This window comes from Aythya fuligula, chromosome 1, assembly GCF_009819795.1.
Source record: "Aythya fuligula isolate bAytFul2 chromosome 1, bAytFul2.pri, whole genome shotgun sequence".
Lineage (NCBI taxonomy): Eukaryota > Metazoa > Chordata > Aves > Anseriformes > Anatidae > Aythya > Aythya fuligula.
Window position 1 is genome coordinate 83,749,545 of NC_045559.1, and position 26,702 is coordinate 83,776,246.

General features: G+C 40.5%; 1 protein-coding gene across 1 annotated transcript in view; it reads left to right on the top strand.

Annotated features, from left to right (window-relative positions):
* Nucleotides 1-1,831: 1,831 nt before the first annotated feature.
* Nucleotides 1,832-26,702, top strand: part of WARS2 (tryptophanyl tRNA synthetase 2, mitochondrial) — a 51,630-nt gene continuing 26,759 nt past the window's right edge. Inside the window, exons 1-2 of the mRNA XM_032206123.1 lie at nucleotides 1,832-1,907; nucleotides 23,646-23,903. Coding sequence (XP_032062014.1) covers nucleotides 1,854-1,907; nucleotides 23,646-23,903 — 312 coding nt within the window. The 5' untranslated portion in view covers nucleotides 1,832-1,853. The remainder of the gene's footprint in view (nucleotides 1,908-23,645; nucleotides 23,904-26,702) is intronic.

Here is a 26,702-nt window from a genome sequence, read left to right on the forward strand (position 1 = left end):
TTAGGGTTCAACAAAGACTTCAAAGTAATAATTCAGACTCTTCTGGTTGAAGGGAAAAAAACAACGTGAATTCAGGCTTTTACTCCAGTTTCATTTTGATTTTAAAATATGTTTTGTTTTAATACACTCTGGTTATCAGAATAAACTAAGTGATAGCTACGTTTTTTGTGCTATTTACAAGTCTGTCAGTATTTGTGTCAAGAGCATATTTCAGGTATCAATTATTCACCATCTATATTCTAGATCACTAGTAACAGTACTAAGTAGGGTAAAGCATGGGTTACTGTAGAAGTCTACTAGAAAGTCTCTGAATTCAAATTTGAAAAGTACTTTTTGAGAGTTGTCCAGTAATCAACCCTTAGTCCCATTTAATGTGTATTTCTCTGATAAGTTTAATTAGAATCCTCTGTGGTACTATGTCAAAAATACTTAAAAATTCTAAGAAGTATTGCTTTTGTACTGTTACACTTACTAATTCAAATTCTAATAGCATTGAAAATGAACACTAATACTTTTGACATAACATCAATACCTTCATTCCTAAGTTTGCAATCACTGAAACACACATAGCTTTTCGCTTCATCATTTTGTCTGAAATCAAGGTCTGACTTAATGGTTTATAATAACATCATAATATTCATATTTAGTATTTGCTGCAAAGCTTTCTCCTTGCTAATTCCATACTGGAAAAGGGCTTGTTTTTAAACTCTTCACAAGTGAGGAATGGCCTACATTTCCTTGTCACGTCATCTCAACTTTCTTTACATCTTTTGAAGCTAGGTTTATATTCCACTTCTCTCTTTAGCACCCCTCTCTTCACCTTATTATTTTGAGACAGCCCTACCTGCTTTGATTACTCTCCAATGGAATGAAGTTCTGGTCAGGAGACAGAGGCTAAGGCATCCATACATCCCTCCCACTGCCTGGATTGTTCCCCAATGCTTCACTCAAAGCATGTCTTCAGTCTCACTTCAGTGGTGCAGCCACAAGCTTGTCTAATACTTTTTTGCTTGTTTTGGCCTTAGGACAGGAAAATCTCAAAATAATATCCTCCGGTCTTTTCTATTTTTCAGCTTCTTCTCCAATGTCTCCTACAATTCAAGCAGTTTCATGTGATTTTCTCAAAAACAGGCTGACATTTTTGCTGAAACCAAAAGCTAAACAAAATGTCTGAGGAAGACGGACATTGTACAGGGGAAGTTTTCAGCTCGAATTATGACAAACATTCATAGCGATGATACAAACGATGAAAAGAAAATTACACGTATGGTTTTTGGACTCAGATTTCTCACTAACCTTGCAATTTTTTACGGTTTTAGAGTCTGGGGAGCTAAATAGAGGTTAGGGTCCAATGTTGTAAGTAGTGTAAACTGTAAAAAATGTTATTTATTGTTATTGCTATTAACTGATGCATCCAAGGGGAAACGGTTATACAAATGTATGGTGCTTTTAACTATTGAGAACACTTCAGGATTGTGCAGTTAGGGACTGTAAAGCAGTGGGAAACGTTGCCTGCGGTAAGGTTTGGGCTCATCTTGCCCAGCACCGAGCTGGCTGCTAGGAATAACCACCTGTGTGCTGAGTGGTGTCACTGCATTTGCACAGAGGTACCCGGGCCGGCCATAACCCCACCTCAGCGGCCCGTTAACCGCCCCTAGCCCAGCCGTTGCCATGGCTGCTGCCTCCCCCCACCCCCGCTGGGCGGTGCCCGGCCACCACGTGACCGCCCGAGCACTGCCCACACCCCGAAGCGCCACTGTGGGGCGCTGCGCGCATGCGCCGGCGCTTCCGGGCTTGTGCCCTCGTTCCCTCCTCCCCCTCCCCGTTCCCCCCCTCCCCCCCCCGTCCCAGCCATGGCGACACCGGGGGGGCTGATCCGGGCCGCGCGCCGCGGGACCCTCGCCCAGGTAACGGCACCGGGACGGGCGCGGGGCCCTCCGCGGCCTCTCGGGCTCGGGCCTGCCCAATCGCCAGGCTGCCCGTACCCACCCGCAGCGGCCGCGGCCGGCTCTGCGCATGCGCAGGGGCGGGGCGAGGCGGTGGGTGCTCCTCCGGGCGGCTCCGGCCGGCACTGCTCGCCCCGAGCGCTGGGTTCCGGGGGGGCTGTGAGGTCCCCCTGCAGAAGGCAAATAATCGTGTGTGACCGTGGGGCTGCCCACAGGCTGCACAGAGCTGGGGTGCCCCAGCCCTGGAGGTGCCCAAGGCCAGGCTGGATGGGGCTTTGGGCAGCCTGGGCTGGTGGGAGCTGTCCCTGCCCATGGCAGAGGGGTTGGAACTGGATGGGCTTTAAGGTCCCTTCCAACCTAAACCGTTCTGTAATGCCATGAATCTATCATAATAAATCATTGTTTACGTAGCGAGGCAGTTGGCTTTTTCATGAAAATCATGGTCACGTTTATATATCATCTAAATCTGAAGTGATATTCTATGTTTCTATAGTGGAGCAATTCATCTAGAATGGGTGTCAGCGCAGACAACCTGCATCTCAGGGTGCCCAGGGGGAGAAGTGAAAGGTCAAATACCACTTCCAATTTCTCACTGATCCTGCTGGCTGTGACCTTGCAGCAACTGTATTCCCCTCCATCACAAAGTTGTTCAGAAAATTTCAGGCTAAAAAAAATACACTAATACACACACACACACACACAAAAATCTTTACATATCAGTAAGTTTTGGTAAGTTTCAAGTTGCAGGGATGTTTGGATTATTTCAGAACTAGGATTTTGAAGGTTAAATTTAAGAAATGAGGGCACATCTCAGTTTCTTGTCAACACAGTTCATAGCATGCAAATGACCATGATGCCCTGTTTTGAAAGGAGCACTCTGTTGAGGAGAGAGAGTGGGAGGGAAAGAGGAAGAATCTGTTATCCCATAGAAAACTTTAATAAGTGATATTTCACGTAATAATTGTAAAATTCCTACTAGATATTATTATGGGGCAGGTGTAAGGTGTCCATTTACATTTTATTTTTCTTTGTTTTGGAATTAATTTTGTGTATAAGACTATTCTGAATGTTAACCATATGGAAGACCTGAAGAGTCTTGACATGTCATACTCAATAAGCTTGTTAGGTATTTCCATTCCTTTAGGTGCTTTGATTTCATTTCATCGATGTGTACCTAAGTCATCCTAGGTTTATAACCCTTCATGTTTTGAACAATTACATTGTCCCTGTAATACATTTGCCAAAGCAAGCAACATGCAGATCTTGCAAAGATGCGACAAACAACTTCTAATTTTTAGAACAAGAACTGCAAAATTTATCAAAAGTAGTAAAAAGGTTTGTACATGCCTGTCTTTTCAGCTACTCACTGTAGCTCTTTGGGTTCCAATCAGTATCCTAACAGGTAATTTCCCCTGCCTTCATGCCTCTTGAAAAGGTTGTTCTATTCTGCATAGTAGACAAATCTGCTCTGAGTAGACTTGGCTTTGTTACATCTTAATATTCTCTCTGACTTGAACTTATTTGCCAGGTTAAAGTCACCCATTAGGTCAAGATTACTCATCAGGTGCTTTGTCACGTCTTTACTCTTACCTGTTTTCCTTTAGATGTGCTGTGTATGTGAGAATGTAATTCCTTCCTATTATTCTATACCTGTTTCTAATTTAAAAACCAAGAAGCTCAAAGTTAGTATTATGTAACTTCTTCCTACTTCTTACTGTACTCCCACACTCCCACAGACAATAGTGGTAATTTGAATTGTTTTTTTTTTTTGTTTGTTTTCAAATTTGCAAGTCCAATATGTCGTGGGCTTTTGTCACTTTCACTTTAAGTGCCCTCTTATGGCTACCTACTAAGAATTGCACTCTAATGTGAAGAAAAAAAAACTGGCTTCCTAATTTATTCCTATTGCTGTTCCTATTGCCAGACTGCACTTTGGTGTAGTTCAACTATTACGTCAGACAGCTTGGAATGGGTTGATCATTTATTTGCTGTGTGCTAATGCAGAAGATTCAAATTTCAAGCTGGAAATGTGTTTGTCTTCAAGCTTCAGTCATATGTACTTTTTGGACCCTAAAAGACTTGATATTTTAAGCATTCAATAATGTAGTCATTGTTATTAGAAGATGCAATTTCTGTGATTTCAGCTGTGTTTCACTGGAGTAAACAGTTCATCATTAGGCTGGATTTATCCTGCTGTGTAAAAGTTCCTGGTGTTGTAAGTATTTTTACTACACGACTGGAACATGTAAACACAATATACATCGTTAAGAAGAAAGTAACATTTTGTTGGAGAGGTTAATTATATTCTGTGGATCTTGACTTTTAAGACCTTACTTTCGTACTCCTTGACTTACTGCTCATCAGTGGTCTGTAAGCCAGGGTTATGGGAAATCATTTCATCAAGTTTTTTTCTTTGATCATAGAGTCTTAAAGATGGCAACTAGCAGGTACAACAGGGAATTACTAATAATATTATGAGAAATCCAACTATAGCCTAAAGTATCAGTAGGAAAATACAATGTAAGGTAAGTCAGTTGGTGTCTGACTTGATAAAATATGAATTAGCAGAGTTTTAGTCCTGTCAGCAAAGGGCATTCTTAACCACAACAGCTACTGATGAAAAAATCTGAGTATGTGAATGAGGTGAACTTATGAACTATATGTAGTTAGGTGACTGGGGAAGAAAATCTTACCTGTCAGCAGTACTACCAATGTCTGTGACTAACTGCCAAGCATTTTTGTACCGGTGTGAACTTAAGCTCTTGGACAGGATATTTCTTTTCTCCTTTACACCTCAAAATGGACTTATGATTTGGTCAAAGAGAAGTCTAGACAGCATTGTATGTGTCCCCTTCAGACTCTGCTTTGTTCAGATCTACATCACTGTTGCTATATAGTATGTTTCAGACACACTTTACTGTTTATGTTGTCTTAGTTAAGTAGAAGAATTATGAGGTCTTGCTTTTGGTTATTGGTTCTCATGCACCACTAGCTGGTTTTCCAGGTACCCAGGTAGAATCCATACAATCATAGAATTGTTCGGGTTGGAAGGGACCTTAAAGATTGCCTAATTACAACTCCCCTGCCATAGGCAGGGACACTTCCCGCTAGACCAGGTTGCTCAAAGTCCCATCCAGCCTGGCCTTGAATACTTTCAGGGAGGGGGTATCCACAGCTTTTCTGGGCAACCTGTTCCAGTGCCTCACCACCCTCACATTGAAGAATTTCATCCTTTAGCCTAAAAGCCTACTTTTACATGTTATTGGCCTTCTGGAAGATATCAGGAGCCTTTAGCACCATTTTTCTGTTCTAATAGCCAGGCAGTTATCACTTATTTATAAGAATACTGTAATACCTCTGTGGTTTTTCTTTCTGAGAGCATCTTTTATAGAAAACATTAACTTTTCATTTTGCTTCTTTTTCTCCTACCCTGACATTCCCTCTTCTATGCATAAGCCTTCCCTGGCCTTCACATATGATCTGTTGCAGAGGTGGTATTGTCTCTGGTAACCTGTGTGCTTTGATATCCTACAACCTCCATCTCTTACCAACTTTAGCAGCATTCTGCTTCGCTGGAAAGTGGATTTTCTTTTAGCTCTCAGTGATACAGAACTACTTCTTATAGCCACAAGGGATGTCTTATTTTAATACAAAATACTTTCATCTTTGGTATTAGAATTCAGCCCTTTTTATTTTTTTCCTTGTAATCAAATTTGGATTAGCTATAACGAAACTCAGGACAGTGAGTCTGTCAGGCACTGTCCAGGTCATACAGAGAAAAGATTGATTTGAGTCCAGCAGTCCCAAGGGTGCTGCTCCTGCCTCTTTTAGAGTGCTGCACAGAAAACATCCCCAGTGAATGTTTAGTCAGGACCATCGCAAAAACAAGACCTTCAAATCCAAGGAATCTTAGCCAATGTGTTGGTAAACTCAGCAGCTCAGTTAGGAGTGTACCTGTACCTTTACATGAGTTAATAGCCAAAAATATGCCACAGGATAAATCCATTTCCCTAGCTTGCTTTTTGGTCACAGTTTGTGACCAAAGACGGTGCTAAAATCAAGGTGCACTTACTGTTTCTTCCTCTGCTGTGGCAGCTTCCAGAGGCCAAGGTTAGACTCCTTAGTCGGGCATGCTTTGCTCTTAAGAAGTCCGTGTTTGCTATTGTTTTTTTTCCCTCTAGTTATGTTCCAGGGAATTACAAAAAATGGGTTTTGTTCACTGAGAATTTATGCTAAGCAGACTACCTTCCAGGCTGCCTCTTTTATCATCGCTTGTATTTTTGGAGACAGGAATGACATTTGTCCTTCTTTGGTCTCCTGATACTTTGTTAGGCCTCTGTGAACGCCAGTATTCTTAGTACTTTAAAAGATCTTCAAACTGGTTGGTGTTGATGAAATATGATTCATTTTTTGATGAACTATTGTTCTTTCTGTATTCAGGCCACCTGATCGCTCCATTGTTACTGTGCTGGTTATGTTAACGATTGGTCATGTTTCATATTTTTTTAATGAAGATTGCTGTGAAAAAGGCATCAAAGATAAAAATTGAAGGGTTGTTTTAGAGAGAACCGCTAAAATGCATTTTCCCAAATTGCAAATTTAATCTTGAATATTTTTAGCTATAGTTACTGTATGAGTTAGGGAGAAAGGTGGTAACTGAAAGAACCAGGCCCTAATCCTTACAAATGTCAAAGGCTGGAGTTAAAACTATAGTGGAAGCTAGAGCTCAATGCTTAATATCATTCAGCTTTTTTATAAATGAAATGCAAACTCTTTAAAGGAGACCATGTTCCCATCTTGAATTTGTTGCTGTTACATAGGGATCACTTTGTTAATCATTAATGAAATTAGTCCCCAGATGCATGTAACAAGCTGTGGTTGTACACAGGTTACTGCAGCAGGTCAACTTCAGAACGACCATCCAGGCACTCATGTACTGAGATGAGCAAAGAGTTTAAGTGCCTGCCTTGGATTTATGATTGTGGTAGTCCCTGGTGTAGCATCTCTTTCTTCTAGGGAGCATGAAGGTTGGAGGCAGCAAACTGCTCTTAACTGAGAAAAAAGCTGGAAATCCAAATGCCTATTTGATAGCAAAAACCTGTGCCATGTCCTGGTGTCCAGTATGTTCAACATGTTGTAATTTACAGGACCTTTAGGAAAGATCTAAGAGACATGAGAAGTACCTTCCAAATTGGAGTGGCTTCTATGTGGATTCATGCACAGAAATTGATACTGAATTTATTTATTTAATTTCTCATTTTCTTAAATGTTAGCTTTTTGGCTATTGCTGATGGGCATAGGTGCTCATGGTTCAGTTACCCAACTGCTCCAGGAATCAATTGGATTTAGCAACATGTTCCAGCCTCTGGATTAAAACTTTAGCATATTTTATCCAGTTTGGAAATTAATGAATTCTTTCCTAATCAGTCATTTGTTTTATTTTGAATCACAAAGTAATTTGCATGTAGGAAATATGCCTTATCTTTTAGATAGTATTGAAGGTGTTCTCTGTGCCAGAATGAAACCATTATCTTGTGTACCATATTCGAAGGTGAAAGGAAGTTAGTATGCAGTGAGAATATATATTTCTCAAGTCTTCACTGGGTTTGGGAGCACTCAAATTTCCACACAGATTTATTAGAATTTCCACTTGGAGAGAGACTTCCCCTAATCTGCATTACTTAGGGCTTCGTCTGTAGCAAATTTTGACCACTGTTGTAGCTACACAAGAGAGAGCCCCCCATTGTAGACAGAAATGAAGCATCTTTGAGGCGTGGACTGGCCCTATTCATTTCCATAATGGAGTTCTAACAATAAAGTCTGGCAAATGTAGACTGTTTTAGCAGGAAACAGCCCTTTATTCTGGCATCTTGGCAGGGCTTGGGTAGAGTCCCACCATTCTTTCCCCCTCTGGCCCTTGCTTTGAGTCGCTTGGCTGAGCCTGTTTTTTTCTCTTGAGAGACTTCTGTTTTTATTAACTTGTTTTTGTAGAGTGAGTTTAATGAAAGATGCTACACTGGCAGTTCTGGATGTTGAATTTCTGTGTACATTTCTCTGGTGCATATATTGGACAAATGTATCATGAATTGTGCAGTCTGTAGTGGATCACCTCTGTCTCTAGACTGTAGACTGGGGGTCTTGTTTTAATGCCGTTTCTTTGGCAGATAGAATTTCCATTTACTAATACAGCAAGTGCTATTCTAGACCTTCAACAATTACTTTTTCCATGACACAAGTTGTGGTTTATCCTGGGACTCCAGGGTTAGATGAACAAGCATTTTATGGAGTTGACTCAAATTACAGTAGAATCAGAAGCTGAAGTGAAGAAAACCCCTAAACTTTAAGTCAGTTATGTCACCTTAGATCATTTATTTTTTGAGCTCTGCTGAGTTTGTAAGTAGTGAATTGAAATTGTTTTCCTTCTGGTTATTTGAGCCGTTAACTGTTAGTAACTGCAGCAATACCATTCTTAGAGTCCCCTGCTCGGACGACTCTTGTAGGAAATCTTATCACTTTGTGTTGTATCAAGCAAATCCATTTCATCTACTGGACTCAATTCAATGCATTTTTGTCCCCAGAGTTGTCTACCTTGAGAGTATATCGAACATCTTACTACAAGGGGAAGAAAGGAGGGGAACCACATATATGGTTGCTACCAGAAATCAAATGTCTGTTTTTAACTTTTAACCTCAAGGGTTTTTTTGAATTATGCTAGGGCTTGCTTCCACTGCATGGAGCTGTCACAAGCATTGCAAAGGTGAAGTTGATCCAAGTGTTTCAGTGATATCTGCACGATGTCTGAATAAAGAATTAGTGTTGTGTGCAGAGACCACTAATAGGGGGTTCCTCAGTTTTCGTGGTGTTGCACGTAGGTCATGTTACAAACCACTACCCAGGATATTGATGTTTGTTTTTTTTCATAACCAGGCAGATAAAACCCTGTAATGCTCCATTTGTATTTAGATAGCACTTCTATTACTGTACAGAATAGAATTGTTTTGTTTACATTAACTAGTTTATAGATGAGGGGTTTGCAGCCTTATAGTACACATTAGAAGGTAACGTAAGTGCTTCTTATTGAGCTTTCAAAGGGGGGTAATCCTACCTAGATGTGTGTCAATATTTCAGTTCCTGTGCAGAAAGATCCCAAGGGCAAGTAGTGAATAAGCTTCCGTTTCTGAGGCTCAAAGCTCCTGTATAATGCTTCTAATTCCCAGAAGTATGCAGAAGCTAAAGTAAGATGAGATTGTATATGTACTTCCACTCTGACAGATGGAGTATTAATATGTGGTTCTGAATCCAATCAGTACATTCTTCTTACTGTTGTTTCTGGTCACATGCTCTCAGTGACAATCAAATGTCGTTATACCTTGGTCTTCATAGCATTCTCTCAACAATCTGGATGTTGAGCTGTTGATCTCATTTAGAAAGTTACTGGCCAGCTTTCAGAAAACTTGAGTTGCTAGCATCTTCACAGCTTCTAAGGTCACCACCATCTTTTTCCTTTTGCCAGGTGTGTAGTTCTGACTTTGACATCTGCCATGTAGCTCTGCCTTGAAAAAGATATTTCAACATTTCTGTGTTAATAAGATTTCAGGCTTCCAAATTATCTCAGGAGTGATGATTTGGTCCAAATGACCAAAGGTTCACATAGCGACTATTTCTGTCACTTGCTTTCATGCTCACAGATACTCTAATATCACTGTCCTTTGGCAGTGAGGTTGCTAAATAGCCTGTTTTGAGCTTATCCAACAGCAGAAACAGTTCTTTTGAGGGATTCTTCCTTAATCCTAGAAGGTCTCATGGGCATTCCCTTTTCTGCTTACCGGCATTGCTTTTTACATTAACATCAGCAAAGAATTATGGGCAGCTACAAACTTTTGATGACAGAAACACATTATTCTATCCTTCCTAAATATAATCTTTTTATAGCCACATCAAAGTTTCTTTCAAAGGTGGTCTTTTGACTTCTACTTGAATTGGGTTATCCATTTGCAAATATTTTTCTTGAAATCACATACTTGCCAAGATGTGGAAAGACTTTACTTAATAGGCATCCATAGGGTGCTTTCCTTTTGCACAGAAGAACAAAAAGGTTTCAAACATTTCAAAGCCTCTTTGTTGCTTATGTAAAGGGAATGAAGGGTCCAGCCCTCTGAATTCCTAACCAAATCTCATTTTGCATCTCTGCTGGCTACAAATTAACCTATGTAATTGCTACCACCAAGAATGAGTACACTTCTGGTCTCCATATATTTCTAATGTTTTTTGTTGTTTTAGAATATATTCACATTTGACATCTTTGCAGAGTTAAAGCAATGTCAGCACTTTCCATGTTCATCAAACATTAAGCAAGGTCAGAACAGCCAAAGGTGGTGTTCCTCACTTCAGAGTGACATTTTTACAGTTCACGGCCATGCTAAATGGATTTTGAGTCTTTAGCAGAATACATTCAAAGCAGAATGGAATAATATATGTCTCTGGTATAACTGCAGTACAGTCTGCTTTTACACCAATGTACAAATGGTATATCCAACCTGAGGGTCGGCAATTTTTCTGGTTTCCTGTGGGCCAGTTTGGGTAATATAGGTAAGTTAGTGAGGGAGATTCCATCTTTAAAATAAATCAGTGTCACCCAGGAACTGGGGAACTTTTTATTTGACATTTCTGGGCTCAAAGTGCATCACGGTTGGGACTGTGATGGTATGATGTGACATGGATGGAGTTCGTGCAGCTATTCTAATCTCACACATAACGTTCTGCAAACTTTTACATGCAGTAGGCCTCAATCATGATAACCCTTAAATGTATCACTACAAATCCGCAAAATAAAAAAATATATATATAAAAAATAATAATTCTTTTGTAAGCAAAGAATTTGCTCTGTATAATGAACATTTCAGCAGTGGTAAATTCAGTAGTTGATTGCCTACTCTTTCCAGCACAGGCAATGGAAATCTAGATACTACACTCATCCTATCTTCAACCCAACCTTAGATACAATTCCTTACGGAAAGCATATAGCTGTTATTGACTATTTTGACCATTTTTTTTATTGGCTATATTGACCACTGTCTTTGGGGTCAGTACTTGTATCCGAGCTGAAGCTTCCAGATGAGCTTCTGTGCTCCAGAACTCAGGATCATGCCTTGGCTACATCCATCTTTGAGGGCAAGACCTGAGCATAAATGAACCTTCCTGTTTTTGTCCCCCTCATCCATTCCTTGTTCTTTGTTTGTCCTTTCTGTGGAAACAGCCTGATCTGGTGATTTTGGGACAGACATTAAAAACAATTTAAACGAAGTTCCAAGTATTACCTTTCTCACTTCAGAAAATGTTTTGTTTTTTAATGCTGTAGAAGTCCTTAATAAAAGTGATTATTCTGCCTAAAGTATTCAACTGGTCTATGCTTAGGAGAGCTATCAAGGAGGACCAGTTGGGGCATTTTCTTTGTGCATGAGTATGCCATTAGCGAATTTACTGAGACTTCTACTTTGTAAGTTCTTCCAACAGTCATCAGGTGGTTTTAAAATTTTCCTTTTCAGACAGTGACCACAAGGTGAAAATTTTTAAACAGCTGTGTTAATTTTGGCCCCATGTGAAATGAAGACAACTTTTCCCAGCTAAAGGTAATTGCCAAATAAAATAATGGAGGGGAAATGAACTACTCTTTGAGTTTCTATGATAATATTCTGAAGAAACATAACTTTTCTTTGGAATTTTTATTTTTTAAAAAACATCTCTCTAGATGTAAGTTGATAGTCTTTGTTTATATCCCATAGGGCAATCTTGGTAGCAGGCAGACTCTTCATTCAAACAAAATATATAAGAAATATAATGAACTCTCTTTCAGCTAGAGGTCAGAGGAGAATCAACAGTCATCAGATGTTTTAAGATTTTTTTATACTAATGTGATCAAAAACATAAAACTTCTCCAGTTTCTCTGGGAGGGAAGTATTTAGTTATGGGGGCATTCTTTAGCTTTTTTGTTTGTTTGTTTTAAGAGTGCAATGTTTTCAATACTTAAAATGTGTTCAAATAAGCTATAACTATAATTTATAAATAATTTATGACTTTATTAATGTTGGTCTCCTGTAGCAAAATGAGTGCTAATTCTTCAATGGTGGCTATCAGTTTTATTCTATTAAAGCAGTGTACATTTCTGAATATGGGTATTTACCAGATTGCAAGCAGTTAACGTTAACCAGGATTTCACATCTTTCAGCAACACAGAATGGTCTTGCAAAGCGTGTCAGTGTATAGCTGCTACCTGTGAAAAGGCTTCAAACCTCAAATTTTGTTAAATGCTGGTAGAAGGACTTGCATCTTGAGCTACCGTGAGATCTAGCCAGTCTACGTAGAGCTGTCTTCTATCTTCGTTCATCTCACTTTGACCTTAGTCATGGTTACATAAAATCATAGGCTCAAAGAACTGGGAGAGACCTACCTAGAGGTGATCTGGTGCTTCCGCTGTCCCAAAATAAAAGTGAGCTGTCCTATGTCTTTATCAACACATCTCATATAATATTTTCTTATAACTATTTCATTACTGTTAGGCAATCAGAACCTCTGTAAGCACTCTTCTGAAATGTTTTCTTTTTCTTGCTGTTGAAGTTTTCTTTACATCTGGTCTGAATCTTTCTTACTGCAACTTAAGCTCATTTTTTCTTACCCTATTAACTGTGGTCTCAAAAGTCATATGCAGAGGACTATGTATTTAAGGCATGTTTAAAATCTTGTCTCTCCTCAATTTTCCTTCCATTGGACTAAGCCTCAGTTCTTTTAGGCTTTCCTTAATAGTCTTATTTCTGAGGTCTCTCATTAGATTTGGTTACACATCTGTGGCCTTTTTCTACCACTGTTTTGAAATGCAGACCCAGATCGTGGCCCACTGCTACAGCTTGAGGCAGTCGTCATCGTGAGTAGGGTGAGAGATTTGTTCTGTGCTTTTCGATTTTGATTCTGTCAATGTATTCCTGTGCGATTTTTGCTGTAGTTGATTAATCTGTGTTTTTGCATAAGCATGACATTAAGTCTTCACTTTCTGAAGTGTTATAAACTTCAGATCCTGTTCTGCAGTTGTTGCCTGAACAGCTGTTCTCCTTGTATTTATGCAGTTCAGTATTTCTCACTGTATATATCCATGTCCATTGTCCTGGTAAAGAGCATCCCATTTTTTCAGACCATTTTGCCCCTCTATCAAGATCTCTTTGAGCCCTTCCAGCTTGGTGTCTGCAGATTTAATGAATACTCTTTATTTCATCATCAAGATTATTAATGAAGATACTAAAGTACTGAGTAATACTGGACCCCAGATGAAACCCTGCAAATCTGCAATTGGTTTATCTTTCCACACCCACTGTAAGCCATCAATAAATGCTGTTTTGTTTCTTTGTTTTTTTTGCTGTCCAATTCCACCCCCTAGCATGTAGTATTTTGTTTAGGTGCTATTTCTGTAGCTTATGGGAAATTGAGACCCTAAAAATCAGGATATAACCTTTAATACTTCTCCATACTAGCATCTCTTCTGCTGTAGAAGGTTATTAGAAAAGTCTGGCATCGCTAGATCTTGAGAAGTACTGCTGTTTGCTGTTTATAGCTGCAATTTCTTCTAGGTTCTTAAAATTACTTCCTGTATTTTCCAAAAATTGCAGTTACTCTGACTAATGCAGAGTAACTCTTGGGTGAGGTCCCAGCGTGGAGTAGAAGCCGCTCTGCTCTCTCCTGGCCCGCTGCTGCTGTGCAAGTGTGCTTTGTACGGCCCATGGGGCTGCAGCTGGATCAGGAGGAAGGCAGACCTGGTGGATACATCAGAGGATTGTCTCCAGTCTCCAGGAATCTGTGCCCTCAAGTGTTTATTATTTGATTGCTGCTCATTCAGCAAAAAGTTCAGTAAACTTTTCTATGGGTGTGTGTCTTAGGTGTGTTCTCCGCAATGAAATAAGCCTGTGTAACTCCCTCTTCTTTTCCCTTTGCCTTGCAAGCACTGCCTACAGTACTGTGTAACTATCACACTTCCAGCTTTGATCATTGTGTGTGTCACCTAAGGGATCTGGAGGTAGCGTGCATGGGGCTGGCCTGACCTTGGTGCCTTGCCCAGCTGGCCAGAAGCCTCCTGCTGGTTGTCCAGCAGGCTTAGCTCCCCCTGCAGCCTCCTGCTGGAGAGGCACTAACTGGGTATGTCACTGGGTTTTGGTGAAATTGGCTAATGGATGCAGTTAATGTGTGAATGCGGTTAATGTGTGAAGAGGTAGTTTGGTTGAAAAAGCTTTATTGCTTTAAAAAAGGGAGGGTGCTGCCCGTCTTGTGCTGTTTGAGACCATCGGCTGCAGTTCAGCGCGTGGCTTTGGAACCAGGCGGTGCAGCAGCAGTGCCTGAGTCCGTGTGCATTGCTCAGGAGCTGTGCCCCTCTGGGTTGTGCCACAGCTTTGGACAGGTGCCATGGCATGCTGTCCATCCACTTGATCTGGAGAGCTGTAGGGAGCACAGCACGCAAAAATCAGGCTATGGGTCTGTGGCCTTGCTCAGGGAGGCGTTGTGTTTTCGAGTAGGATCGGTCACAACAGCTGGCTGCATGCAGGACCTGTGCTTGCTTACTTCACCCACTGCGAGCAAACCCTTCCCGCCCTGTCAAAGATTAACACTGCCTCTTGTGCTAAGACCTCTGCGGGGTATTTGAGCCAACTCTTCTGTTTTGTAGGCTGCCGGCTGCTTCGCTATCCCTTAGCTGGAGTTTGTGTCACCTGTTTAACGCTGCACAGAGGGGGACAGGCCTGTGATGCCTTGGGCTCGGAGGTGACTCTGCGGTGCGGTGGTGTGGACTGCGGCAACCTGCCACAGATAATCCTTGCGCCTGTCAGTACAGCTGTCACTAGCACATCGAGTGGCACGTGGAGCTCATAAAGGCAAATGGGAGAATACGTTTGTGGGACACAGCGCACCACATGAAAGGATCCATTCGCTTAGTCATCTTCAAGGAGGCAGCATGAGAGGGCAGCCTAACCCAAACGCAGTTACACTGCCGTCTTTTGCTAGCCCTAGAGGGCAGAGTTAAATTTATAGAGTGGGGTTAGTGTATGCTGTAAATGTTTCTCCTTTAAATGTGTTTCTCATTTTAAATATAAATATTAAAATCTTACTTAAGTTTAAATATAAATGTATTTGACATTCAAGAAAGGGGTACCAGGCAGTGCTCTTTAAATCTTAATTTATTTCGGTTTCTGAGCAGTGAGTTAAGCCCTTCTGAGAAGCTATTAATCTGAAATCTTGCTCTGGTATAAATATGTTTTCTTTCTAATTTAATGTTAGCTCTTTAATCCCTAAATTTAAGAATTAAGCATGATGAAATAGCATTTGTACCAGATGAATTTGATGTATTGAATTAAGAGATCGAGATAAACATGTTTTAAAGGCTTCCACAGCAACTTTTTGGAGAAGTAATTGCTTAAGAGGCAATAAATGAGGAAAACCCTGTAGTACATAGACTGCTTCTAAGGTTCCCTCTTACATTTTTTTTCTGATTTCTAGTGGCATTAACACTTAAATTGTCCCAATTAGGCTTTAAAATATATGCTTTGGCTAGTAAAATCTGACTTCTGGTTTCCCTGCATTTTGCTGCTTAATAGCTGGTAGAAGACAGTTTTCTGCTAAGCCAGCGTATCGTTTTAGAAACGAGAGCTTTGAAGTTGTAAAGTATTAATGAGGGAAATAAAAAATCATAGACAGATGCAAAAAATGCAGTAGTTGGGAACTTTTGTCAGCCCAAGAATTTCTTTTGTCTTTGAGGTTGAGGCAAGTTTTTCGTTTTTTGTTGGTTTTTTTTTTTTTTTTTTTTTTTCCCTCCCTTTTTGATCCCTGTTGGGAGGATCTCCACATTTGAAATTTGAAAATTTCTAATTTGTGTGTTTTACTCGAGTCTGTGTTTACTTAATACTGCTCTTTCTTCCCCCTGACTTTCACATTTGCTTTTTTTTTTCTGGCAACTTTGAACTTGCTTCAGTTTGGGACAGCTAGGGCTAAATGAACCGCCGCGGATAAAATTATAACAAGAAGAGCAATGTCTGTGAATGATCCTTTGCTGTTTCCTGAGTCGTTCCAGTCTCATTAATCAGTGCTAGCGCTGAGGCGGCTGTGCGGTGTGTTATGTCGCCAGCACAGCAGCTTCTCCGTCCCTTTCCCCCACCCCCTGCGTGCCTACACAGTGGGGAAAACTAGAGAGGGAAGCCATCAATCTTGCCTGTCGTATGTGTCAGCAGCGATTCTCCTGTTGACTTCCTGTTCTCTCCGTCTTGCCCGCCACCTGTGTTTAGAATTAGCTCGGATGCTGCAGACTTCGCTCGCCTCTTCACCTGTTCTGCCCTGACTACATGGCTATCAAAATAAAGCGGAGGGGCTAAATGCTATAGCATGTGAAAAGCAACCATCGCCGTGGGTTGCAGGGTGATTGCTGCTGCAGCTGTTGTTGTGTTACAGCTATTGTAATACTGCTGCAATCTTCTGTAATGATGAGGTTTTTAGCTCTGAAAACTATTGCTCGTGTTTCAGCCCAAAGGTGAGCTTGTGACCGAGTTGTTTTTCTTTTAATTAATCTAAAAATGAAAATATTAATTAGATATATTATGTAGATGCAGGAGTCTCCCATCAGTTAGCTTGCTGGGTTAGATTTATGAACAGACCGAAGGAATTATTCAGAAACCTCACCTTTATGCTCTGTTACTCAGACGATACAATTAGCAGATTCTCCAGGAGTTGATTTTTATATCTCTATATCTGGGTGGAGGGGGGGGTGTCTTGAAAATACAAGTGTCCATCTCCCCCTTCCCTGGGTACCATTAGATTGAAAAACTGAGATGTACTGCCTCTGGAGTTCTAGGCCAGGGTTAATGCCATAGTCTTATTATGGTCTGTCGTGTCAAACTGTAGCTCTATGACAGACTCCTATCAGCTGAATTCTGATGAAATTATCTAAATATTTCCTATGCCAAATGAAAAGGAGAAAGCAGTCCTGAGAATTGCTAATGGGCAGTTTTCTCCTATCTCCTTGAACAGATGCTAGTTTTTTTCTCTTTTTAAAACATGGAAGAGATTCAATTATTGGCATAAGATTTCTTTATACTTGTAGGTTTGTCTTCATCTGACATCTTTTCAAGTGTATGATTGCAATCTTTATGTTATAAATAAAGTTATAAAGAAGTTATGAAGAAGAGGAGCTTAATTCCTGTGAATGTTTTTACTTCATTTTATTTGTGTAATTCCTTTTGAGAATCAAATTAATTGCATTACGACTGATTCTGCTGCGTGTTTGAGAGGCAGATTTCTGTTGACCATGCCAGATAAATACATCTAACTTAGATTCAGCTCTCCCAGAATTCATAAAGCTAAACATGATGGGCATAGTCAGGATACAAAGAATTGATTAGAGTGACACAGAGGTTTTTTGATCTGCTTGAATCTTTGAGTGAGTGAAGTCTGAGGCTTCCCAAATCACAGGTTCCCTCACGAAATGGCTATATTTGTGTCTGTGCTGTGTCTTGCAGTATGAAGACAGTTCATACTTGAGCTTGCCTGGGTCTTAGCCTGACAAATTAAAATAAATAAATAAATAAATTCTTCCTGGTGAAGAATCTAAAAAATCTTTTTTTAAAAAAAATAGCAACTTCCTATAATTTTAAAGGAGAGAGAGGTGGCTTCTTATACTAATAAACAAAAGAAGACTTGCCCTTTTAAAAGGTGCAGATGTGGTGCTGAGCTCATGGAAAGAGCCCTGTAAGTTCATGGTCAGTGATATAATGAAATGCTTTTAGTAATGGACATGTGTTTTGCTTTCCACTTGATTTTTAGTTTGGTAAAGCAATGCTAGATTATAGCTAGTTGTACATTTCCATGCTTGTTTGTAAAATAGTCTTAAACTCTCTACTTTCCACAGTCTGTAATCTTTAATTTTAAAGAAATACATTTTTCCAGATTTCTTTGAAGAAACTATTATGTATTTTAATTTAATTTTTAAGTATGTAATTGTTTTACATGGGCTTTTTTTTTTTTCTTTTGAAGATGTCTTGTAGCTGTTGTTTTGTTTGGATATCAATTATACCTATATCTGAGTAATATGCACTCAAATTGTACAGATGTCTAAATTAGAGGGTATTAACAAAGTAAATTTGAGTCAGCTGAAAGTCATGGAATGAAAAAGAGAAACTTTATTGTGAAACTTCTTCTACAGCTGCAAATAGTTTAAGGAGCATATGGCATCCTGCTCTGGAGGTTGCAAAAAGCTTTTAAACACAATTGGAAATGCAATCTGTACAGCTACCAGCATCGAAAGGACTGCATAGCTGCTCTAACGTGCTGCTGGGTTGCTGAAGAGCTTGGAAGCTTCTCTGTGTGCTCTTTAACAGATGAGAGAGTCATGTGTCTGTTTTCTGAGGTATACATCTTAACCCCTAAAATCCTCCTTCCCTAGGGTTCCTATAACTTGTGAAAGGGACTGTTTCTTGACGTAACATGACTGCTCAATATGTGAAAACAGTTTGGTCCACCAAGGACAAAAACCTAAGGGTAAGTTCCCCTTAGGTCAAAGGTAGCTGTATTTTTGAATACCCCCTTCTCTTCTTCAAACAATTTCTTGCTTTGGTAGATTGTTGTACATATAAACTTTAGGCAGTCTGCATGTTTCTTTCAAAGATAATAAGGTTCAGTGCTGCTTGAGCCAGTCTGCCCATGCCATAACTAACATGAGAAAATTGTGTATCATGCAGATATTTCCCTATGTAACTGAACAGTATTTCATTGATTTTAGTAATATTCTTTCAAGAATTATTTTGGTTAGACAAGCATGCTATAAACACCTTAGCTTTCAAAATAAAACTGTTTGCAGTAGACTTTAGGAGACATACAAATGGCGTTTCCTTAACTCTAGCAACTTTTTTGTGTTCTCCAGTTCTGGCACACTTGTCTCATATGTACAGTGAATGAATGTAGTTTTGACTGCCATATTGATTCCTTGACAATTCTAGCTCTCCTTACTGCACGTGTGACCTGTTGAGAAAAGCGCAGCATTGGTCCAAAACAGCAGCACTGGCTTTGGGAAGGTGTCGTCTTTTCCAGTATAGCCTTTGGCATTCAGAATAGGTGCAGGGTATTGGGATCATCACACTCTGCGACAACAATGTCATGCTTATTCCTGATAGCAGCTGACAAGTAAATGCTCTCGAACTCTTCCAGTTCAAGGAGCAGCAGTTGCTCATTCACTACTGAAAAAGAAGGTAGGTAAGAAGACACCTGATCCTTAACAGGCTTTAGACCAAACTTGTTTAGAAGTGCAGCCAGGAAATGCACTGTGGTGTTTGGAATCGCCTTGCAGATGTCTTATTGAGAGAAAACAAGCAATGGATGTTAAAACGTCTGTCGGATCCCATGCTCTTAACAGGAGTGTAGATTAACATGCAGCACTAGTGGTGTAGGTGCACACACCATACAGAGTTAAACATACGAACAGCAGGCTCACACTGTGCTTACTACAGATGTCTGAATGAGTGAGTGCCTGTGGGCTGGAGCTGCATGTCTTGTGGCTTTCACTCTGCTCCATTGGGAAGTCTTCACTCCTTTTGTTTTCATCCTTTTCCAACTTCGGTACTTCGGAGCACACAGCTCCCATCCCCTGACCTAGCAGCTCCACTGAAGCGCATTCCAGCCCTATGATTTCATGGTACCAGGCAGAACTCCCCTGCCATGCTGCTATGCTGCCCGCTGCTTCTCACGGAGTGAACAAACAGGGAACATAAACTCTCGCCAAAGGAGCAATGTTCTCTGTATATTTTTAGTGCTAGAAATTCAAGATTCGTTTAGGGGTGTTTTTTTCTGTTGTTTTTTGTTTTAATATAGACTTCTGCTAACACAATGGAATATTTCATACCACCCTATTTGCTGTAACATCTCATGCTTTATGTTGTTAAATAGAATCAAAGGAGTTAAAGATGAAAGACTTCTGGTCAACTGGTCCCTCAGCTGGGAGCCAGTGTGGGTTTGTTCTTTGTAATGTACTTGCAAGTCAAGCCTAGCTCAGTTTTCATTATTGGATTTACTTGTTTCTGCAAATTCCATACTATGAGTAAAGTAATTGCTGAGCTTTGACTCAGTATAATGCTGCTACTGTTTGTTTCTTGTGTTTAACTTGTTATTTATTGCCCATATACTGAACAACCCTTTCATAAGTAGTTGTTTACCATTTGAACACACAAACACCATTAAAGATGCCATGCTCGCTTTCACAGGTACACTCTTTTCTGGGTAGACAGAGAACTTTCTTCTCTGTTTATATAAAACCCTGTCCGTTTTGCATTGTAGTTGGGTGTTTTCTTTCCAACTTAAATTGTGTCACCAAATGTTAGCTTACATCGTATTACAATAAACCCATCTTTAATTAGCTCATCGTTACCCTTAAGATATTTGGTGTTAGCACAGAATTTGAACGTGCATGTTGAGACACCAATATTTTGTATTTTATTTGTGAAAAATGTTTTCGAACTACCTGTTAAAATGTCATTATTACATTTGTGCCATCTATTTGAGTGTATTAAAATCAGGGAAAATTTTGTTAATATGTCTGATATGTTCATAGTGACTTAATCTGCAGAGCTGGCAGTGATCTTGGAAGGGAAGAAGAAAGATAAAGAACATGTCATGGAAAGCATACGAAGCAGGGACCAAGGCTGCAGGAAACTGGAATCAGTGTGACTTTGGGGCTGAGGAGGTTTGTAGATAGAGTTGTTCTCCACAGGCTCAGGGTGCCAGCTGTGTTTGGGTGAAGGCATTGGCACATGAGCTGACCTGTGTGAACTGCAGATTCCAGATTCCTGGTACAACAGATGTTTACCCCAAGGGGGCAGAGCTGTTTCTGTCCTAAAGTGCTATGAGCTTCAGAGTCTCAGGGAAATGAAACAGTAACAGGGTATTTCAGGTGATGCTGTCTTTGTCTAGATGGCAGTCAAAAGATGTGCAATCTTCTGCATCATGCTTTAACATGGTCATCTTAACATATTTTATTTATGCCCGTAGTGCATTTCTGAAACATTGTACAGTTTCTCAACTATTCTAGCAGTGCAACTAGGAAACATTCTCTATAAAGCCACTGGAGTCAAGGCAGCAATGGCCTCCTTACCATATGGCATCCTCTGCCTCCTAGCTGTCTTGATATGCCATCCAAGAGTTCATCTGGGAAGCAGGGGATGGGAGAAAACAAGTAGGGGAAGAAAATACTACAAGAACACAGAAGGGGTAAAACTACATGGAGAAGAAAACAAAAAGTGGAGCTGTAAGCAACCTTAGCCTGTGTAGAATAGTGTGGTTAAACAGGCATATAAGTGGGTGCTGGAAACAATCAGCACTGTGGAAAGATGTGAAGGTGGGAAGGAGCATCAGGATTAGAAGTGAGTGAAGGGAGACAGAGAGATGAGGAGAGGAAATGTGCTCTGAGAAACAACCAGCTGTTCTGGGATCCCTGGGTGCAGAACGCCATCTTAGTGATCATCTATTTATAGTCTTGTTTTCTTTCCTGAGCAACATTGGAAACAAAAGACAAATGTTATGCCTGCTAAATAACTTTTGCATTGCTTCGCCACCACTCTATGTCCTTAATAATAACAGCACAGCTCTGAACCCTAGTGAATCTTCAGTTCAAGTGTCTACAAAACTTCACTTTACGTATATATGTTGGGATTCTTTATGTCTCCTTCTCTAGGTGAGCACCTGGACTTGCTCAGTTAACAGCAAGTTGGCTGCAGTCCTCGGGCCAGGTAGTAGCTTAGCAGGAATTCAGGGGTTCTGCAGGTGGTAATAAATGCTCTGATGGAGGTTCCTAGGAAAACAAGGGGTCACATGGCAAGCAAGGCATTGTATAGCATGACCACATTTTTTTTGTGATGGAGAAAAGGGGTATGGGTGGTCAAGGACTGGAGCACAAGAACAGGGAGTTAGAATTACTGTTGGAGGAAATGTTGTGCTTTTCACAGCACTAGCTACATTCCAGCTACTGTGCTGGAGGTTCCCCAAGAGCATTTAGAAACTGATTCAGGAACATACTGTGAAATCAAGCAGATATTTGGGATGGAGGGGGAGGGTTACCACATGGACTTAAGTGTGTAGGCACTTAGGAGAGAAATTAGTATGGCTGCTAGCCCAAACTTGCGCTTACCTGTCAGCACAAATGCTAATGCATTGGATAAGAAAACTATCTTGACCTGAAAAATTAGCTTGCTTTGAAAGCAAGAATTTTTCAGCAAATTTTGAAGTAAATAGGCTAGGCTTTTCTGAACTACAGATTATAATTATTATTAAAAAAAAAAAAAATCTCTGCTTGGAAATACTTTCTCAATCATTTTTCTTGAGTCTGAGTTGAAAAGAATTAAGGGAATGCAGTCAATTTGAAGTCCTATTTTTAATAGTTAAAATTACTGGTACTTGTCTTTGATTCTTGCTGCCATTTTGCATGATTTCATAATTGTGTGACTTTCTTTTTTCTCCTTCCACCCCCCTACATTTAAAAGAGATTCACGGGAATGGTAACGTTATATCAGTAAATAAATAATCTATAACTTTTTATAAATGTTGCTTGTAAAACTTAGCAGGAAAGAAATCTTGCAGCCAGAGGTATAATGAAGTTGATGTTCCTGTTGCACATCAGAGTCTAATGGTTTGTATTGCACATCTCTGTGACTGGGACTCCCTGCTGAGGTTGCTGAGACCCTCGTTTATGAGTTGAGCAGTCTTGCATGCTTTCACAACTTGGCATGTAACAAGGATTTTCACGTAAAACATTGCTGAATTACTTTCTGAATATGGTGGAATTCTTTGGAAAAGTAGGGAGGTAATTGATCATACGCTGACAGCTTGGGGCTCTGAGAAACGGTCAGATGGAGCGCTGAGATGCAGGAAAACAAACTTTCCAAGATGGTAACTGTCACCTAGCCAAGCTATACATCTTTTAAGCTTTTTAATCTTTGCTCACAACCTCAGCTTCTTAATCATTTTTTGCAGTTTCTGTGAACTTCCTTCAGATGTTGACTTTTCACTGGTGCTGTTGTGTTGATGGTATTCCAGGTGTGATCCTGAGCTATGGCAGTATTTCTTTTTAGAGTCCTTTAGAAACTCTATCCAAGGTGGATAGCTTCAGAACTTTGATAGTCTTGACCTTTGGATCAAGGACTAGTTTTCTTTCAGGAACACTCAGAATGTTCTCTGCAGCTAGAATAAAAGTATAGTGCCCATGGGAGCTAAGATGGCAATCTGCTTGGATATTGTGTATGTTTATAATAAAAATGTTTTGATGTCTCTGTGTTGTGATCCTAAGTATTGGTATAAGAAAGGATAATGTACTAAAGAGAAATATGCAGTTTCAGAGCAAAAAGAAGATGAAAGAATCTACCACTTGGTTTCTGAAACCTAACGTTCACTGATCATGCTTACAGCTATATTTGTTTGCATATTTGATCTGACTATTTAAGATCATGCTAATTGTCAGTCTCTGCAGTAACAGTATTTTGATTGACTTATTACACTTATTTTTAGGCATCTCTAGGTAGGGCTTTTTAATACATTGACAAGTGGAAAGAAGAGACAAGCATAAGTAAGGCTTTATTAATAACCTAAAATGTAAAAGAATTTGTCAAAAATGCTTATGCTAATTTTACCAATGCTTTGTAACAGAACATGGTCGTGGATCGGATTTTCTCTGGCATACAGCCAACTGGGACACCTCATCTGGGTAACTACCTTGGAGCCATTCAGAACTGGGTGAATCTGCAGGAAGAGTACAGCTCAGTGTTATACAGCATTATGGACATGCACTCTCTCACCATGCCGAAGGAACCAGCTCTCCTGCGTCAAAACATACTGGACACCACCGCTGCCATCCTTGCCTGTGGGATCGACCCCAAGAAGTGCTTCCTGTTCCGACAGTCACTGGTTAGTGCCCCTGTTATATTAGTATCATTTCTAGTTAAGTGGCTTTCCAGTCCTGTCAATGAAGGAACATAACATTACCAAATTCGTGTATCTTCTTCATATTTGTGGTCCTAGAAAATGTTAGCAGTGTTGAATTTCAAATTCATCCCTTACTGCTGTTCTGAAGAGGCTGAAACCATGATCAGAAAGTCCATTTTGAGAAAAATACATTATAAATTTCCCAAGCAGAGCTAGCAGCTTATGCATGTGTGGTAGACACTAGGTACCAGTCTTTCACTCTCCTGTCTCAGCAGGACCTGGGAAGAAAATACGATGAAACAACTTGTGGGCTGAGATAAGAACAGGGAGATCTCTCACCAGTTACCATCATGGGCAAAGAAGACCTGGCTTGATAAAGATTCATTTAATTTACTGCCAGTTAATAACAGTAGAGAGCAGTAAGAACTAAAAGCACCTTCCCCTGATTCACCTTCTACCTCCTTCCTGCAAATGGCACAAGAAAATGAAGAGGGAGTGTTACTGTCAGTCGATAGCATTTCATCTCTGTGTCTCCTTCATCCTCACTTTCTTCCCCTGCTCCATTGTGGGGTCCTTACCACGGCATGCAGCCCTTCCTGAACTTATCCAACATGGGCTTTCAACAGGCTGCAGTTCTTCAAGAATTGCTTCAGTATGGGTCTGTACCATGCTGTCTATCCTTCAGGAGCTGGACTGCACCAGCACACACCCACCCTGGGCAGCAGCTCTTTCTAGATCACCTGCTCCTGCGTGGGCTCCTCTCCACGGGCTGCAGCTCCGGCCTGGGGCCTGCTCCTACGGGGGCTCTCCATGGGCTGCAGCCTCCTCCAGGCCACATCCACCTGCTCCACCGGGGGCTCCTCCCTGGGCTGCAGCGTGGAGATCTGCTCCATGTGGGACCCATGGGTGCAGGGGGACAGCCTGCTCCACCAGGGGCCTCTCCACAGGCTGCAGGGGAACTGCTGCTGACTGCCTGGAGCACCTCCTGCTCTGCTTCTGCACTGACCTTGGGGGCTACAGGGCTGTTTCTTTCTACATTTTCACAATCCTCTCTCCCAGCTTCTGTTGTGCAGCAATTTTTCCCTTTCTTAAACATGCTGTCACAGATGCAAGATGTGAACACCACTGTTGTTCAGTGGCTCACCTCTGGCCAGCAGTGGGTCCCTTTTGGAGCCAGCTGGAGCTGGCTTTTCTCTAACATGGGGCAGCTTTTGGACTCTTCTCATGGAGGCCACCCCTGTAGCCCCCATGCAGCCAAAACCTTTCCATGTAAAACCAATAGAGTGTGTTATGAGTAACACAATGAAAATACCTGTTAATCATTAATTTAGCTCAGTAAGTCTCATTTTGTTCACTGTATGGTAACTCATAACATAGTCTGTGCAGCCATAAGGGCAAGTAAAACATGTTTCTATGCTTTGGTTTTGGCATTTACTACTCAATCTGCCAGCTGCACAATATCTCCTGCAGGTGATTGGCATGGTATGTTTTTTGTTAGTTCCATTATAATCACCAGTGAGTTCTGTCTTCTCTGGGATTTTTTTTTCTCCTCTTTAAATACAAGCTCCTTTTCATACACACCTTTGCCCACCTGATCTGGTAATTCGTATGTGATTGCTTCTTCTCCTTATTGTGCCAAGCAATAGTGGGCTTACCTTCCTACTTGGCATGTGTAAGCCTGGTCTAGCACACGCTGCATTTTCATGGGGCACAACTTATTCTCTTGCCCTATTAACTTTCTGTATCTGACTCTAAATTGGCAAACTTCTGTTATTTCCAACAGAGGCAGATGTATCATAGCTTATGCTGTTGTGAAGACATCTTTAAACAGATGTCCAACTTGCAATAGAACTGCAAAGGTGATATACACAAGGTCTGAATTTTATCAGTGAGAGATGAAACCCAGCTATTACTTTTTTCTTTTGAATGTGGTTCTTTACAGGCAGTTTCCTGTCATTGTCAAACTGCAAATGATAATCATAGGTCCGTGTCCTTGATGGATATTGAAACGATGAAGACAGATTCACTGCCTGCATCTTTTTTTCCTCTACCTTAGAAAACTAATCTAAGTAGATTACCACAGAATTCTAATGGAGATGTGCTTAAATTAATTTAACCTTTGTTCAAATCTGTTCATCTTTTTGAATAAAAAGCTTGGCTTTTAACTTGGCTCTAGCCTGACTTAGCTTCATTCAGGTTGAGGCTGACATTAACTGGAATATTCTCAAGATGAGTTACAAGCCATCAATGCAGTAAAAAACAGTTTGGTTTGTTTTTCTTTTTTTTCTTTTTTTTCTTTTTTTTTTTTTCTGCAAGCAACTGAATAATTCAGTTAGTTACAAGCAACTAGAAACACAGATAAGGACTTTTCAGTGTGGAAGACAGATGATTTGCAGGTTATGGTTGGAAGGAAAGGAAATACAGGTTTCTAAAACTGAAGGTGGATTCAAAAAGGACTGGACAAAATAATCTGCAAATTCTCTTGGGTTCTGTTGCAAACCTGAGGTTCCACCTTTGCAGAAATAGCTGCCACTATACTTAGCCCATGTTAGGAGAGTATCTGTGCTTTTCTCTGTGCCTAAACTCATTTCTGTTGTTTGCTGTCAGAGGTGAATATTTGGTCTGATCCAGTGTTGCTATTCTTACATTCTTATGAGTTTTAAAGCTAAACTATTGCTGTCACAGGTCTTGCTAAAAGCCAACATGCAGAATTCCCTTGAACCTACCAGATTATCAATGAGGATCTTGCATTGCAGTTAGCCGTGGAAAGCATGTTGTATC